Source organism: Phasianus colchicus, chromosome 1 (assembly GCF_987193195.1).
Source record: "Phasianus colchicus chromosome 1, bPhaCol1.hap1.1, whole genome shotgun sequence".
NCBI lineage: Eukaryota > Metazoa > Chordata > Aves > Galliformes > Phasianidae > Phasianus > Phasianus colchicus.
In genome coordinates, this window is record NC_143436.1 from 8,215,165 (window position 1) to 8,232,078 (window position 16,914).

A 16,914-nucleotide genomic window follows, 5' to 3' on the forward strand; every position below is an offset into this window, starting at 1 on the left:
TTTCTATTTTTAGCCCCTGAAAGGACCCAGAGACACAATACATATATATGAGAGCTCTGTCATCAAGACATATCATGATCATCCCAGACTCCAACATAATGGTGCAAAGCCTATTTGTGTCAGCCATCAGAGTGGGTTCCAGTGCCTGTCTGACAGTGGCAGAGGGGGGCCCCAACCAGATGACTGTGCCCTCTGTGAATGGCAAAGCAGCTCCAGCATTGTGTCCATCCTGGACCATCTCACGGGCTGTTTGATGGTCAGCATGAGAGTGCTCAGCAAGAGCTGAACCTGTTCAGCCTAGTGTGCATCTAAGGAAGCACAGGGCCAGGGTGGCAGAGCCTGAATTCAGCTGTGCCGCTGAGAGTGATGAGAAAGAATCACTCAGTCATTAAATTAGAATCATCGTACTGTAGAAACATTAAGGTTGGAAAAGGCCACTAAGATCATCTAATCCTACAGTTAACCCATCACCACCATGCCCACTAACCCACATCCCTCAAAATTATGGGTGAAATGTCAGAATCTTAAAAAACAGAGACAACATAGCACGCTTTCCTCCTAGCCTTCTGTAGGGAGCACTGCTTATTTGATACTGTGCATAAAAGCCTCCATGCTGGTATGCCTTGTCAGAGCTATTGCAGTGCAGTTCTCATTGGCAGCACAGTGCCCAGATCCTACCCAGGGTGGTGCTTGTTTGTCTATGGTAAATAAACAAGTGCTGCTGTGGCTGTGCATGAGGGTCCATTCAGGCATAGCAGCTCACTGTGCTGATACAAAGTACAGCCGGGGAGGAAAAATAACCTTTTGGTTTTATGTTCAGTGATAATCTTGATGGATTTAGGAAATGTTATGGAAGAACAGAAAAGGATCTGCTCCTTCATAAGCATAACATTATGTAATAGTTATTCTGAAGCAAAATTCTGCTCTGAGTTATGCTTCTACAGCCCTCTTCCAGGTATTTATAAAATTATGATTAACAGTAACAGATACAGGACTTAATCATTTCTCGAATTACCTTTCTTTTTCATGGTCTAAAAGCTTGGAGAATTACATATGGCCTCATTAACCTCTGAGTAAAACTGCTAACAAGACAGGGAAAGAGGAACCCTGCTCAACTCCATGGCAGATGTGAGCGCCCCATGGAAGGGCTGCCAAGGCAGCACCAGTGCTGCACACCTATGCCAAGGGCTTTGTGTCACCAGCTTGTGGGTAATGGCACAGGAACTCAAAGTATTTGGATGCTCACTGTTCACTGAGAATTATTCCAGGGTGGATGTCAGAATGTCCCAAGTGACTTTATAAATCCCAGTTTATAAGCATCATTAGCACCTTTGTGTCTGTGTGAATGGGATATTTGAAATAGGGTTAAACACAGTGGTATTGAAACAGAGATCTGATGCCTCTTCCTTGGGGCCATTCAAGGTCAGGCTGGACAGAGCTCTGCACAACCTGATAGAGCTGTAGGTGCCCCTGTTCACTGCAGCAGAGTTGGACCAGGTGACCTTTAATGATCCCTTCCAACTCAGTTCTCCGATTCTGTTACTCCAAAGGAGGTACAAGCAAACTGCTGGGGGGAAGTGTGCCCTCTTTTGCCATTTGCTTTTTCACCATAAAAATATACCAAGAATAATTTCATGTCATATGGAAAGGAATGTTTTATCTCTTCAGCTGTGCAAGAGTGCCATAAGGTGACTTTCAGGTCACAGCTCTCCATACAGTGCAGGATACTTTAAGTTCCAGAGGACCACATGTGGGTTAAGACCATATTCAAATGCTTTACGAGATGCAGGATCACAACAGGATTCAACAACTGCTTATGTAAATCTCTTCAGTTACCATGCAGGGGGATGAAAAACAGCAGCAATCCCATCTGTAGGTTGAATCACACCCCAGACTTCCTTTCTCTGGAGCATTTTCCCTTCCTCTTTCCACCTCTGGCAGACCCAAAAGGCAGAATCTCAGACCTTTGCTGTTTAGGACTCATGGTGGATGTAGCAGCTCCCAAAGTTTCTCTGCTTCAATCCACTGTGAACTTCTCCAAATCGGGCACAAAGGACGAATTAACTGTTCTTTTTGGGAGATCTAGCAGTCAGAAACTCAACTGCTTTGAAAACAGAGCCAAAACAGTTTAGCAAGTAAATAGTAACACCATGGGAATCCACTAATCCCCCAAATCTATAATAAACAGATAAAGTTAATAAGATTCAATAATAGAGAACAGCCCCATTAAAGTTTTAAAAGCACTATCTAAACATTACACACATTATTTACTAAGTTCCTTGCTGAATTCTCTGTATGGAGGAACACCAAAATTCATTATCTTTGGGTGCAAAGCTTAGTAAATCCAATGGTAATTAATCTCCATTTACCCTCCATGTCTGTTTGTGAACAAATGAAAAGTTCATTGAAAAAGTTCTTTCAGGAAGCCTGAAAGAGAAGCAGAGCTTTGATAAACAAAAAAAGCCCCAATCACAGCTTTCCCAAAGGAAAAGAGAGCCAGCAGCCAGCGCTGTGTGGTGCAAGCCAGGTGCTCATTGCAAATTCAGTAGCATGCACTGGCAAGTGTCAGCGGCGGAAAAACCGAAATTACTGAAATTCTTATGCCAGTGTAATTTGCTGAAGGCAATGCACCGAGGGTTAAGGAAAATTGTGCATGTGTTGAGGATTATAAAACAAATTAAAATGGAGGCTAACAAAAGGATTGTAATATTTATGCATTTCTTCATTCTTTTCACTCCGTGGTACTCAATCAACTTCAGAGTCTCTTAGGGCGGTGTGGGGACATTGCTATTGTGTGCATTTGTTTGGTCTTTAAAAAAGGGCTCAGATATATTAAGCCAGAGAATTCAACTGCTTCTAATAGTAATTAACAGCGTAGTAATTAAACCACTGAATAGTTACATCCCACTATTACTTCGAGTCGTGTGAACTTTGATCATTGATGCAAAAAATTCTGTTGAATGCACTGCACTTATCTGTTTCAATTTTGATATACCAGCCCATTTTACCACGTATTCCTCCACTTTCCTTTAAATTCCTACATCTGTGTGTCCTGGTTATGTAAAAGTACTAACCATCCATGCCTTACTGTAGTAGAGTCCATTACATGGTATAATGCACTTAATGTTTGATATCCAATTTAACTCAACAAATATTTTAAAGTGTTTCTAAGTTATTAAGCACCTCACTCTGTGATCATCCAGCATGGCCCAGTAACCAAATGGGTTATCATTTTGTGAAGTGGGAAATGAGTCCCCTATGAAATACTCTGCTAGCTCTGTATTCCCAGCTTGGTGTTAGCAAGCTCTGATGTGAAGCTAGCTGCAGAAACAAATGCACGTGTACATGGACTTCTGGACCAGAACAAACAGATCGAGCTGTAGGTGTCCTTGTTCATCACAGGGGGGTTGGACTAGATGGCCTCTAAAGGCCCCTACCAACTCCAGTGATTCTGTGGTTCTACAATTCTGTGTCTCTGCCCCACTGCACTGTGGCTGATGGCTGAGCTCCAGCAATGGTAGACCACACACTGTCTGTCTGCAGAAGGGAAGGGAGAAGCAAAAGGCACTGAAAACTTCATTGCAACCATATTTCCTATTGCCACCACAAGATTCTCCCAAGTCCACCTGCAGGGACTTCGGACTTCAGAGATGCTTTAGGCATGCTCTAGAGATGACCAGGAACTCACTATCCTTCAAGTCACTACATAAACCAAAGGACAGAAAGCTTCCAACTCACCTCAAACACTTGCAACCAAAATGTAAAACAAATGACAGATGGGAGTAGAGAGACGGTGGAGTGGAGGGTAAAAAAGGAGGCAATATTAGTGACTGTGACAGGCAGGGGGCTCAGCATATTGGTAGCCTCACTGCTGTCATTTTGGCTTTTTGGCTTTTTTTTTTTTTTTCATAGGCGTTACATATTAAGGTTTTGTTTGGAGAGCTTTAGATTTTACATTCAATTTTTTGGCATGTAAGCAGGGAGTCACTGACAACTGTGAAGCATCTTGGAAAACGAATCATGGAATACAATCATAGAATCATTAAGGTTGGAAAAGACCTCTAAGACCATCCAGTCCAACCATCCACCCACCCCCACCATGCCCACTAACCATGTCCCTCAGTGCCACATCTCCATGTTTCTTGAACACCTCCAAGGACAGTGACCCCACCACCTCCCTGGGCAGCCTGTTGTCTGAGAAGAAATGTTTCCTAACATCCAACCTGAATCTCCCTTGACACAACTTTAGGCCGATATCTCTTGTCCTAAATTAGATCAGTTTTCAAACCTCTTCAAGTCATCTCATTATTTTTTGGGGGGAGGTAAAAACGTAAGGGCCCAATTCTGATTGTTATTACACACATCTGTTTGAATACCTCCATCATCTGCCACAGAGCAACCCCAGATTAACACCAATGTAATGCCAGTGTCAAGATCTGGAACTTCAAAAGGATCACATCAGTTCAACGCCACCATAACCAATGATTTAAAATCTCATTGTTTTGTCTTGAGAAGGATTTTGTGTACACAAAAAGGTCAGAATCTCTCCCTTTCTCTGCTGTAAGTGCAGATCAGGATCCAGAGGATTAAGTCTATATTCCCAAGCAGATCCCTCTGCAGGATCAATAAGTAGCCTGATAGTGGTAATTGAGATTACACTTTATGAATGGCATTATTAGGATTTACATTCCAGCTGCAGCTATGAAGCAAGTCAGATGAACAAACATAATACCCAGCCCCGGTCCACTTCCCTTACTCTGTCATTTTTATAGCTCCATGCATGCTGCAGGTGCTGATAGTACACACATCTAACTTAATCCACACAACCTGATAGCACCAGTGCTGGGAGAGACTGCCTCCAGCCATCATTTCAAGCCTGGTTAGAGGAGCAGAATGGGAACGTCAACTAAAATCCTGAAAGTTGTGTTTTCTAAAGCTGGAAACGAGGTCTGGTTTTGTTCTCTGTGATTTTCCTTTAAAAGTAGTATTGAGAAATGCCTTAGAAAGACCAGCAGTAATGCATGTGTTCCTCAGTGATGAGAGGCATGAATGGATGTCCACTGTCCCTCATGAATCTTTCATTCTATAAACTGCCCATTAGCAGTTTAGTGTAATGAAGAAACATATGAAGTAGGTAGATCCTTTTTTTTTAATGCCCAACTTATTAGGCAAGACAGAAAAGAACTGAATGAAGGCGGAAAAAAAAGTCACTGCCCTGGAGAATTACAGCAGAGCCATTTGCTGGCAAATTATTATTTAAATCGCTTTCCTAGCTTTTAATATTGAAAATACTTTCAATCACTGGAGAGCCTTTAATTTAAGATAGTAGATGGCAGGGATGTGCTAGAGGAGACCAGACCAGCTGATCTGCCCAGCACTGGGGCCAGATCAGATGATTTCTCAGAATCTTCTCTAGTTTTGCATTTATATGCAACAACTCTGGTCTGACTACACCTTTAAAACTGCATACATTTGAGATACATGAAGATGCCACTAAGAATTGCCACTGAATTCCAGTTCTCCCAGTCCTGCGATACAATACAATGGGTCTGCATGTGGTGGTGATGGACTGAAATCAGAAGGATTTACCCAAGCCGGTTACCACATGGGATGGAGGAGCGACCAAATAAAACACAATCAGGATTCAGTCTACCCCTCAGGAGCACGCAGAAATAACAGCACGGAAAGAGATTTTGCAAACCGAACCATCACCGTATTTCTCTGCCTGTGGCTCTTCCCCCACAGGAATTTAAGTTTCTTTCATAATGAGGATTAATGGCAAAACCTGTAAAGAGAGCTCGGAGCAGGAGAGGCCAGCAGACAAGTGCAGCCGTCACTGAGCTCTGCGCGCTCACTTTCTCTTTTACAGCTTTTTGTCTCGGTCCGCACTAAGAGGTCTCCCACCCTAGTGGGGTTGTGGGGCACGACAGCCCCTCTTTGCTTGTCCATGTGCCCCTTGTTGCTGACAGCACCATGCCGACGTACCCACCGGCAGCATCCCTCCCCACACCGCAGGTACGCCTTCCAACAGCCGCTCCCCGGGGATCACGCACAGACACACAGACACAATGAGAGCCTCCGACTGGAAATCCAAACAGAAATATGGCTGTCTGCTCCAAAAAGGCAAACTCATTGACAAAAGTCATCTCTGTCGAGGAAGAGCGATGGGTTACTCCCCTCTCAGAAGCGACCGCTGTCGCTCCGCTGCTGAGTTGCATTCACGAGTTTTGAAAAAGAGAAAAGAAAGAGACAAAAGCATGGCAAGCCCCCTATTCACACAGCTAGCCCCGCACCTCCCTTTCCTTTCCATGGGTAAAAGCGGCTTTAAAAGACATTAACAGCTTCCCCTACCTTCGTTCTCATCGGAGACAGAAGCCCTTCCATGTTGGTCCAATCCTCATGCCAATCCTCGTCTCCCAGCTCAGCCTGCGATGCCGTCCTCAAGCATCCCACATGAACAAGAGCATCTCAGGGGCTCCGGCCACCCCCTGACGGCAGCTCTCCCGCCCGCTCACCAACTTGCAGCCCTCGGTCGCGTGGCTCGGGGTTCCCGGTGAGACCTTCCTCCCGCTCTCCGTCGCGCTCCTCTCTCTCTCCCTCTCTGCATAATCTGCCTGCAGCTATGTTTGTACCATCGCGGCTGACAAACGAGCCCAGCCTTACGTAATGCATTCAGGACAAGCCATCCCAGCCCCGCCACTGGGATCGGGTCGGGCGGGAGGGATGGGACCAGCGCTGCCTATTGTGCCTGTCGGCTTAATTTGGCAGCATCTCCACGCGGGGCTGACACTAGCTAGGAAATCACTGCTGAAACTTCGTCACCGTGGAAAGGCTGTGGATTCCCTGGGATTTACTTTTCAAAGGGTGTATTCCTCATCCCCAGCACTGCTCGGGGATGCCAATGGTTGGAGCGTTTTCTGTTGGGAGTGTTTGCTGTCGGAGAGTGACCAAACCCATGCTGAAAAGGGAGTTCCCATCAATTGTCAGCTGGGGAATGAGAGGAAGAAAGGAGAGGGAGACAAAAGAAATATCGTCCTGCAAAGTTGCTCCATGAAAGATGTTTGCTGAATGCTTTTCTGTTAACATTTTAATTCAGACCGGAGCATGCCTTTGTGGAGAATACTTAATTGCCCCTCCCCACTGCATTTTGGTTTTCATCTCAGGGTGATGCAGAGTGATCTCTTATGGGGAGCAGCCTTCAGAGCTGCACCTTACACACTCCAAACACACAGGCAGTTAGTCCGTGGTGCTGGAGCAGAGCACCCCATCCCTGGAGGTGTTCAAGGCCAGGTTGGATGGTGCCCCGGGCAGCATGATCTGGTGTGGATAACAACCAAACCATGGCAGTGGAGTTGGAGCTGGATGGGCTTTAAGGTCCTTTCCAACACAAGCTATAATATGATTCTATGAATCTAAAGTAAAATCCATCTGAACCATTGCCCAGGGCATGCCAGCTGCTCCCCCAGAGCCACTCACTTCCTCATACAGATGGAAATAAGGTTTCCCTTTTCTTAACTAGAGAATAACTTTCCACACAGCAATTGCTGTTTGAAAATGAAATAAAAAATCTTGTTCCACCACTGGAACCTGGTTCTTGGTGCTAGAAAATGTCTGCAAGGCTGACAGGTGGAAATTTCTAATGCCCTCTAACATTGGCTTTTCTTTGAGTCCCCGAAGTGGCACAATAAGGAAGAGGTGCCATGTGATGAAGGCACTGCGCTGAGATCCAGCAAATCCAATTAGATTCCTGACAGTACTACTTATTCCTTGAGTGACTATAAGGATTCACTTCATTCAGTTTTGCCATCTAACACTCTGCTCTCAAGTCCAAGCCAGACATCTGCAAAGCAAACCAAATACAAGGCTCCTTCCCACACTGCTTCACCCCAAATTTCCAAAGGCCAAGACACATTTTGTCCTGAAGTCCTGCATGGCTCTTCATCACCACAAGGATCTCATGATTTCATGCTTTTTGGGGCAACCTTCACGCTTCATGTAGGCTTTTGGAGGCTACACCCAAATGAAGAGTGCAAGGGAATGTGCTCATGGTTGTGTACATGCATGCAAATCCTGTGATGAACACAGAAAAATAAATAACTCCTGCCCTGGGAAACCCTAGTAGAAGTTGGGCTAGATGATCTTTGTGGCCTATTCCCACCTTAATGATTCTGTGATTCTAAGTGCACTCAGACAGATGAGGATGTTCAGCCCCATAAAACCCTCTTCCTCTCTATCTCTCCCTTCCCATTTTTTCAGCCTTCTAGATCTCACAGTTTGAGTGCTTCTCTCTTATTATGCATTATGAGGTTAGGTCGGGAGGAGGTGGGGGGGAGTGCCCCTTGTTTTATCATTATTATTAATTTCAGAGTAATTAATTGTCCTCGGACAAACTCTGCTCTTTATTAAATGTGAAGGAATTTGATCATATCACACTGAAGGCAGTGATAAGTTTTCCTGAGCTAAAGAACCACTGTACAACTCTGACAGGCTCATCTATTTCTTGCTGGGCGTATATAGGTGTATTTTGCTATTGGTATTTACAGGACTTTAATGAGTGGCCAAATAAGTGGCTGCAGGAATTGTAGGCTCTGGGAAAATACAGTGTTTGTGTTTTTTCTGGCCTACAGTGTGGTGTCTGATGCTGGTGTGAGGTTCACAGGTCTGTGCACCTGTAAAACAACCTAATCTCTGAATCATCAGAGGAATGTGACACTCAAAAGTGTCAAAAGGAGAATAACAAAAGAGGAGCATTTGGGAATCTGGGCTATCTCAGGCCACATGGGCACTCAATAATGCAATATAATAACATGGATGGTGCAACCATGACAACATGAATGCCCAATTCTTTGCTAAAGATTGGTTCTGCTTTGAACCAGGCTAACCCATGGTGCCTCATGAGACTTCCTGTGTTATCTCTGTTTACAAGCAAAAAAATAGATGATTTTCCTGAGGGCCAAAGGGGTAATTCTGCCTGAGACCAGAAAAGCAAGCCAGGGCCTTTCTGGTTCAGCAGCACTCAAAGACTCTGATGTGAATGGATCAGGGATTTGTGCTGATAGTGCATGAGTCAGAGCAGAGCCCAGCTCAGCAGGACAGGCAGGAACAGGGAGGAAGACAGGGCTGTTGGAGCAGCATCCGTTGGAGCAGCATCTCTGCTGAGTGTGCACACCTGGGGACAACCACCCCTTGCTCTACCTCCCTGCTGCACTTCTGAAGGATGCTCAGGGTCCCCAGGATGGTTGTGAACCCCCAAATGGGACCATAGAATCACAGAAGCATTTGAGTTGGAAGGGACCCTTAAAGGGCATCCAACTCCCCTGCAATGCATAGGAACACCATGTTCTCTTTCAGCAGTGGAGCCAGGAAACCCAACTGGTTCTGCCTGGGCACATTTCAGCGTGGCTCCTCAGAAAGCAGTGGTGCTGATCATATCCAGCAGGTGGAAGAGCTGATGTGACAGCAGATGGACGGGGCCGTGCAGCACATTTCATGCTCCTTCCAGTCTCCAAGAGCCAGGCAGAACTTGAGTTAATTGCAATACACTGTTAGCTCACTCAGCCACCACAGAGTCACAGAATCACAGAATCACAGAATGGCCAGGGTTGGAAGGGACCTCAAGGATCATGAATCTCCAACCCCCCTGCCACATGCAGGGCCACCAACCTCCCCATTTAATACCAGACCAGGCTGCCCAGGGCCCCATCCAACCTGGCCTTGAACACCTCCAGGGATGGGGCATCCACAGCCTCTCTGGGCAGCCTGTTCCAGTACCTTCCCACTCTCTCTGTAAAGAATTTCCCCCTGACATCCAACTGAAATCTGCCCTCCCTCAACTTCAAACCATTTCCCCTTGTCCTGCAGTTATCTACCCTTTCAAAGAGTTGATTCCCCTCCTGTTTGTAGGCTCCCTTTAGGTACTGAAAGGCTGCAATGAGGTCACCCCGCAGCCTTCTTTTCTCCAGGCTGAACAAGCCCAGCTCCTTCAGCCTGTCCTCATAGGGGAGGTGCTCCAGCCCCCTGATCATCTTTGTGGCCCTCCTCTGGACCCTCTCCAACAGCTCCCTGTCTCTTTTGTAGTGGGGGCTCCACACTTGGACACAGTACTGCAGATGGGGCTTCACAAGAGCAGAGTAGAGGGGAACAATCACCTCCCTGTCATTTGTGCACACAGGAGCAGGACCACCACCCTCTCTGCATGCACTCAACCTGTTTCATGTTCAGGGCAATATCTTTGTAGCTCTGAGAGCCAGAGGTGTGCATGCTTGCTTTGAAATGAAAGCTTCAGCTGTTGCAGCTGGCACAGAGGTGCCACGATAGCATGTGCCATGGTCTGATAGTTGGTTCCTCCCCTGGGCTGCCACCCATGGCAATGCTCAGATTACCATGGACTTGTTCTACAGCCTCTGCTCCAGTGATTTTCAGATCAAAGGCACTGCAGAGGCAAAAGGAGCATGTGAACACTTGCTTTCCCATCCTCTCTCTGGGGAGGAGAGCACAGCTTGACTCAGAGCCTGGTCAGAAACACCCAGTGTATCTCAGATTCTTTATCTGAAAAAGAGGGGACCCAGTTGTCTGGTTTGCATAGATGTTGCGGAGGTTCGTTCTGTCCTGGATTCAACCCACCTCATGCTAGAAAAGGTGTGTAAGCTGGGAATATAACTGTGTAAACTAGGAATATAATTGCTCTTGGTTCCTTAGCTAATCTTGAGACTGAGGTGCCTTGAAAATCCCTCACGCTGTTGTAATTTGAGTGCTTGCTGGCATCCAGATAGTTGACCATGGTAGATGCCTACCTTAGAGCTGGAACTCTTTCTAGGCTCTGCTGCTTGCATGGACTCACCTCCATGGACTAGAATGAGAGAAGAGATACTGGTATTTAGTCAAGTAAACATAAGTGTCTGATTTTCAGTGTCTGACTCTGGAGCTGAACTTGGCTCCAGGTACCCAGCAGTGGGAAAAAAAAGGGTCACAATTGTTATATTCAATGTTATTATATTCAGTATATTAAGGCTTTTGGCCAAGGGCCTAGAAACAGCCAAACCCTGCAGCTTTCCTCCTGTTCACCTGCTGTAGGTGCATCCACGTTTGAATAAAACTTTGGTAAACTGAAACCTCTTGTACTCTTCTGGGTGGGGATCCCAACACTGTTACACTGTCTGTAGCCATCCTGAAGAGCAGTGGGGGTCTGTATTCAAACCCAACCTCCATTGCTCTCAGACACTAAGAGCATCCATCTCCTTCTGCCTACTCTCCTCCAGAGTTGCTGCTGGCCACGATCTCCTAACCCATGGTCCCACTTCCCTTTCAGGGCACTAATCTCCCATTTGGAGTTGCCAGAGTCCATTGTTGCTTCCCTGACCTCAAACTGGTTAAGTAGTCATCCCTCAAACAAGGTGATCGAAGAGAAAGAAGCGGGATGCTGCCTGGTTTTGACCTCTGCCCCATCTGCAGGTAATGCCCATGGCACGAGGCATAGTAAGGGTGCTGCCATGGCTAAGCCACAGCCCTGCAGTCTGACCTCACAATTGGTCACTCCATCCGATGAACAAAAGGGAGCATCACAATGTTGCCATGGCGACTTCCCCACCATCCGAATCACTATGGCATCATTTAGGGGAGGGGGGAAATATCCCAGGCATACACAGGGGCTCTGCTGAAAATATATTTAGAACACGCAGTGTGGGGAATACTAATGAATATTTAACATTCAGAATGCCTTCCATGCTCGCTTCACTTTTGTTGCAGACTTTCTGTAAGTGCAACACTTGCCTCCAAATGTTATGAATATTGTTGCTTCTCTCATCAGTGATTTTCCAGATTTACCCTTCTTTTCTTTTCTCTTCTATGAATAAAAGTCAAAAGCAGGAGACAGGTCTGAAAAAAGTTGCGTGGGTAACTGGGAGGCTTGCATTTAGATTGTGGCTTTTACAAGTCCACAGATAGAATAACAAAAGCAAACCTTTCTGGGGTTGCCTAAAAAAAGTGTAAGATTTGCTTATTCTTTGCAAGAGCCGAACTCTTTTAGGGCTTTTAAAATTGTGTTTCTCGGTTAAAAATAGCTGCTTTCAGCAATTAATTCTCTGTGCTGTGAAAGGAAAAACAATGCACCACTCCTAACTGTGTTTCATTCATCCGGGCAAAACTCACATCTGAAAATGTCCTGAAATTCCCCTCTTCTGTCATTTTTCCTTAAAAGGAAAGCAGACAAAAAAAGAGGCAAAACCATCCAGACTCCAAAATTCAGAATATGTATATATATATATTTTTTTAAATGGCACACTGCAAAAAAATACAAAGGTGTTGGGCATGGTGGTGAGTGGCACTTGCTACTGCCAGGGCTCACCTGCGGGTGATGAGCACACTGATGTTTTTGAGGACTGCAAGGGATGTGCTGGGAGACAGCAAAACCCTCTGTGGCTGGGGTGGAATGGATTAGATGCTCACAGGTGTTGCCTGCTTGCATATCCATGTATTGAAGAGGGCACAGTTAGATGGTTGGGTGCTTCCTACTTGGGATGGCGCCGCTCCTCCAGTCTCCTCTTCAGCTACAAATTACATTATAAATGGATTTTACAAAGTCATCTTTCAGTTCTCACTCTGAGCTCATCTCCCAGCATATATCAGGCTTTGTTCTCATAAGGCCCATTTTATCAACAGCAATTTTTTGAGTCAAATGTGATCTTTTTGCTTGATGGCAGACAGGCAGTGGGGTAAAAGCTGCCTGGTGCTGACAGCTGATCTGTGGGCTCCTGCTTGGTTCTACTCCAAGGCACCAAGGATACAGGCACAACTCAGCTGGCAGCTTCATTGATGATGCAAGGGGAGGAAGCGTGCTGCACCGGGTGTGATATATTGGCAGCCTTGAAAAACTGCTTATTTGTTGCCAGATACAGAGTGCATTTTCCAATCCCTAAGGGAGATTTTCCTCTCCAAGGCTGCCGGTGGTCACCCTACGAGATCTGCCCTTTGGCTCCACCAGAGCTGCCTCCAGGGAGGAAAACCCGGGGAGCCCCATGCTCTTTGCAAGCTGTTCCACCACTGCAGCATTTGCATAAGTAATCAGTGTCAAAATCGTTTGCCAGCTTACCCTCCTATGGCTCCAGTGAGAGCAGGAAACACCAATTACTTTTCCGGAGCTCATCTTCAAGGCTTTCATGACCTACTTTTTCTGGGACAGTTATGCCTTTTCCACAAAAGCAAAGCAGAATGATGAACATGAAGGTCTCAAGGCATGATTCAGATTACTTTAGCTGCCTTTCAGATCTGGAAGGCAGACACAAAGATCCTTCTGAATATCCTAGGTCTCTGCACAAAGCTGAGAGAGATACTGACCTGGGGCAAAGCCAGTTTAGCATTCTGCCCTGCTTAGCATTGCTGCCAGGCTCTGCCCATCGTCTTCCATCAACTGAGAGATGTAACTATGATGTAACAATGTCCTCAACTATTATTATTTTTATTCCTATTAAGTCAATGTTGTAGTTAAAGAAGGAAGAGCTGCCTCTTGCCCATGTGAGTAGCTCACCCCAGCCCCAACGCCCAAAGGGACCCTGATGCCTTGCCACCAGCTCAGTGGGGTCAGCAGGACCAGGCTCTGGTTTGTTGACCTGGACAAGGTTCTGACCACTCTATTTCTCCCCTCCATCCCTGCACACCAGTTCTTTGAAGACCTATAGATAAAAGAATGGAGTTGTGGAGATGAGGCTTAGAGATTAAAGTTGCTGCTGAACAGAGCTTCTGCCCCAGCAGGGGAAATGATCTCTGGCTATCCTGGCTCCCAGTGTGCCCAACCACAAGGCTGAGCTTTGCGCTTCGTCTTCTGACAAAACCTGTACTAAAAGCATGATGGAGCTTTCTTCCCCAGGCAGCAACCTGTGCTGTATTTTCCTTTCTCTGCTAGGTGTATTTGCTGTTCTGGGTGTTAACAGCCAAAACACACGCAGAGCCTTTTACTAGAGCATTAGGTCTGTATATGCATTTTCAGCAGTCAGATAGATTATTTATTCATCCACTTCAGTAACCATTCAAACAGGGCACAGCGTTCACTACAGTGTAGACAGCAACAAACACTGTGTTTGGTTTGCAAGAACAAATAAGCAGAACAAGATAACAGAAGTAACAGAAGCGATTTTTCCAATGTAAAGGACTCTACTGCCATCCCTGTTAAAATCTCTCTGTCAAATTAAACACCGTTTCCCCAAGCTGTAACTCTGGAAAAGCATGGCTATTCTGTTCTTGGTTAGAAACCTGATTATAGCCACTTCGTGTCTGCAAAAGCACAACCTCTGATGGAAGGTGACTCCCAGATACTCTGCAGATGCACATAAGCAGCTCTGTAGATTTCTGTGTGTACGGGGAGAGCAGGGATAGCTCTCATAGAGTGCACAAGGCACTCAATGGGAAATTGCCATTTCTCTGAAGGACAGTGCCATTACAACTGTGCAAATCCTGGGCTTTGGTCTTTCTGGCCTGGAGAAGAGGAGGTGGGGAGGGAATGAATACAAAGGCTCGAGGTAAAGCAGAATGAGCAGACTGGTAGGCAGAGCTGGCAAAATGCAAAACAAAAATTTTGTCTTGCCCATAAGCAGTCCTGTAAAACATTGTGTCCCGCCGAGATGCTTTAATTTTCTTCAAACTTTGAGTTACTTTGGAAGCAAAGCAGAACCCCAGATGAAGAGATCCAAATGGGGACCATACCCTCTCCAAAATGCCAGCACATTTTTGGGTTTTCTCTCAGCTGCTCAGCTGTCAAAAGATAAAACTGCATGAAAAGTAGTGGCCCCTGTAGACAGGAGTATCACTAGGATGATGGAGTCCAAAGTAGATCCTGCATGTCCCTTGTTTGATGGAGACAGGCTGCTTCATGGGACATGACAGGGTGCCAAAAACAGCACCTAGTGAAACAAGGGAGACTATTTTCTCCCACGGTGATCCTACGCTTTCTTCCTTTTGCATATTTTTATCTTGGTTTATTCAAATCTTGCTAAACCCCACCGCCTTATGGCCCATACACTATTTGTAAGCTTGGAGTCATCCCCATCCCTGGCAGAGCCATCTTCTGGGGGAGGTGACACCCATCCTTGTACAGCCTAAATGGGGCCCTGCCAACCCCTCCAAATAAAAGCTCTGTTCCTCTGATGCCAGCAGCACGTGACTGCTCTATTCTGTGATGGATATTTCTTGCTGCACATGTCCGCCTCCTTCATCAGATGCCTGTAAGCCCTTCTTAAGTTCCCAATCTCCGTGAGGACTCCCAGTAGCTGACCAGCTATCATCTGTGGTAATTTCTGAGCAAATTTCATGGGCTTTGGGAAAAAGATGAAGGCTACTAAGTAAAGACATGCAGATGTCAGGAACTGCCTTTTGCTTTCTTGCTCATCTACATTCCAGAGCCCATTCAGCTCATTTAACTTTTTGGTCCTCTCAAGCCTTTTCACTCCTTAGACTCCTCTCTTTGGGAAAGGGGATCTGTGTATATGAATAGGTGCTGGCCCTGTTTGGGTGCTCCTCTCACTGAAACAAGCTACAGTCACACAGATGTTCTTTTATTAATGCTTCTCATTCCAGGTCTCCCCGCTGCCTCATTTCTCCATCTTTACTGGGTTAGTGGGACATTTATCCATCTCTCAGAATGTCAATAAAGATGTAAAATAATGATGCCGGCACAGCATCCCCAGCCAGGCACAGGAGAGCTTCTACATATAATGAATACTTATCACCAGCCTGTTTTCAGCCCAACCGACAATCCCCACTTACATCAAAGCTTCATCTCAATTAATATTTGATGCTGGGATTCATTCCACTATTAGATGCTGTTAAAATTCAGGGACCCCGGTTTTTTCTTCAGCTGGAGACAACAACAAACCACACAGAGCAGGGTCAGCCTTCAGAGGGGGGATTTGTCTCAGCCAACTTCAAATGTCTGCACTACGGCTGCCTCCAGCTCAGCCGGTTCATTATCATTTCTTTATAGTATGTGGAGTGAACTGGCACTTCTAAGGCTCTATTTTCCCTTGACCTGTGTTAGGGTAAGGTGATGCGTGTCCTGGCTGCCTAACAGAAATGCATTTTTTATGTTTCCCGTGTCACGATCCTGGCAGAAATAAGGATGAAAATGTCTCATTATGTTTCCTGCTCATTATCACACGTTAACCCTGTGATGCTCATCTGAGTTCCCTTGCACACAACAAGAAAGGTGGTTACTGGGCTGATGAATCCAAACTTCTTAAATAAAAGCGGATCATATGTGCATCTTGCCACAAAAGACAGAAATTGTAGTTTGAGGAGATGGACTCAAAACCACACACGTTGCCTAAATCCTGCTTATTATCCATGATATGTTCAAAGATAATGCACAGCAGCTCAGTCAGCTGATCAGCTAATTCACTTCATACGAGAATCTTAATATCACCTGGGCATAATGACTGCCAGCCACCTCAGTTTTCTAAGTGTTTACCCACCTGCTTTTTATCTGCTATTACATTTGCAAGGTCATCACCACTTCTTAACAATCCTTTTCTCTTTACTTTGCTTGTTAAAAGCAATACAAAAGGCAGTTCAGCATCCTTCAGCAAACACAATTCAAGATCTAGGGAACGATCAAATCTAGTCAAAGAAAGAAGTCCACTGTGGGCTGCTATCTCCTATTAACTTGATGGAGATTGATGTTTGTCTTCTATTTGCTCTCACAGGCGTAACCCAAAGTATGTATCATGTGTCTCCCTCTAACCACTAAAAATCTCCCACAGCTCCCAGGGGGGTGAAATTCCACAGAGCAGAAGACTGAGCTTGGATCCCCTCAAAGCACTGTGGCTGGGATTGTTACAGAAACTGATCTTCAAAGCATCATCACAATCAATACAGCTGGTGCTGGTGGTGAAGTCATTGATGATGGAAAACAAAAGCCAACCATGTGAC

General features: G+C 45.7%; 1 protein-coding gene across 3 annotated transcripts in view; it reads right to left on the minus strand.

Moving 5' to 3' along the window:
* FRMD4A (FERM domain containing 4A) overlaps positions 1–16,914 on the minus strand; it is a 354,026-nt gene that overhangs the window by 264,159 nt on the left and 72,953 nt on the right. The window contains exons 1-3 of one of the 3 annotated variants that reach the window (XM_090134970.1): positions 11,360–11,518; positions 10,794–10,849; positions 6,352–6,987 (exon numbers count right to left, since the gene is read on the minus strand). The exons of the other annotated variants lie outside the window; for them this stretch is intronic. Of the exons in view, the coding sequence (XP_089991096.1) occupies positions 6,352–6,384 (33 nt within the window). The 5' untranslated portion in view covers positions 6,385–6,987; positions 10,794–10,849; positions 11,360–11,518. Of the gene's footprint in view, positions 1–6,351; positions 6,988–10,793; positions 10,850–11,359; positions 11,519–16,914 lie in introns of those variants that run through there. 3 annotated transcript variants of the gene reach the window in all.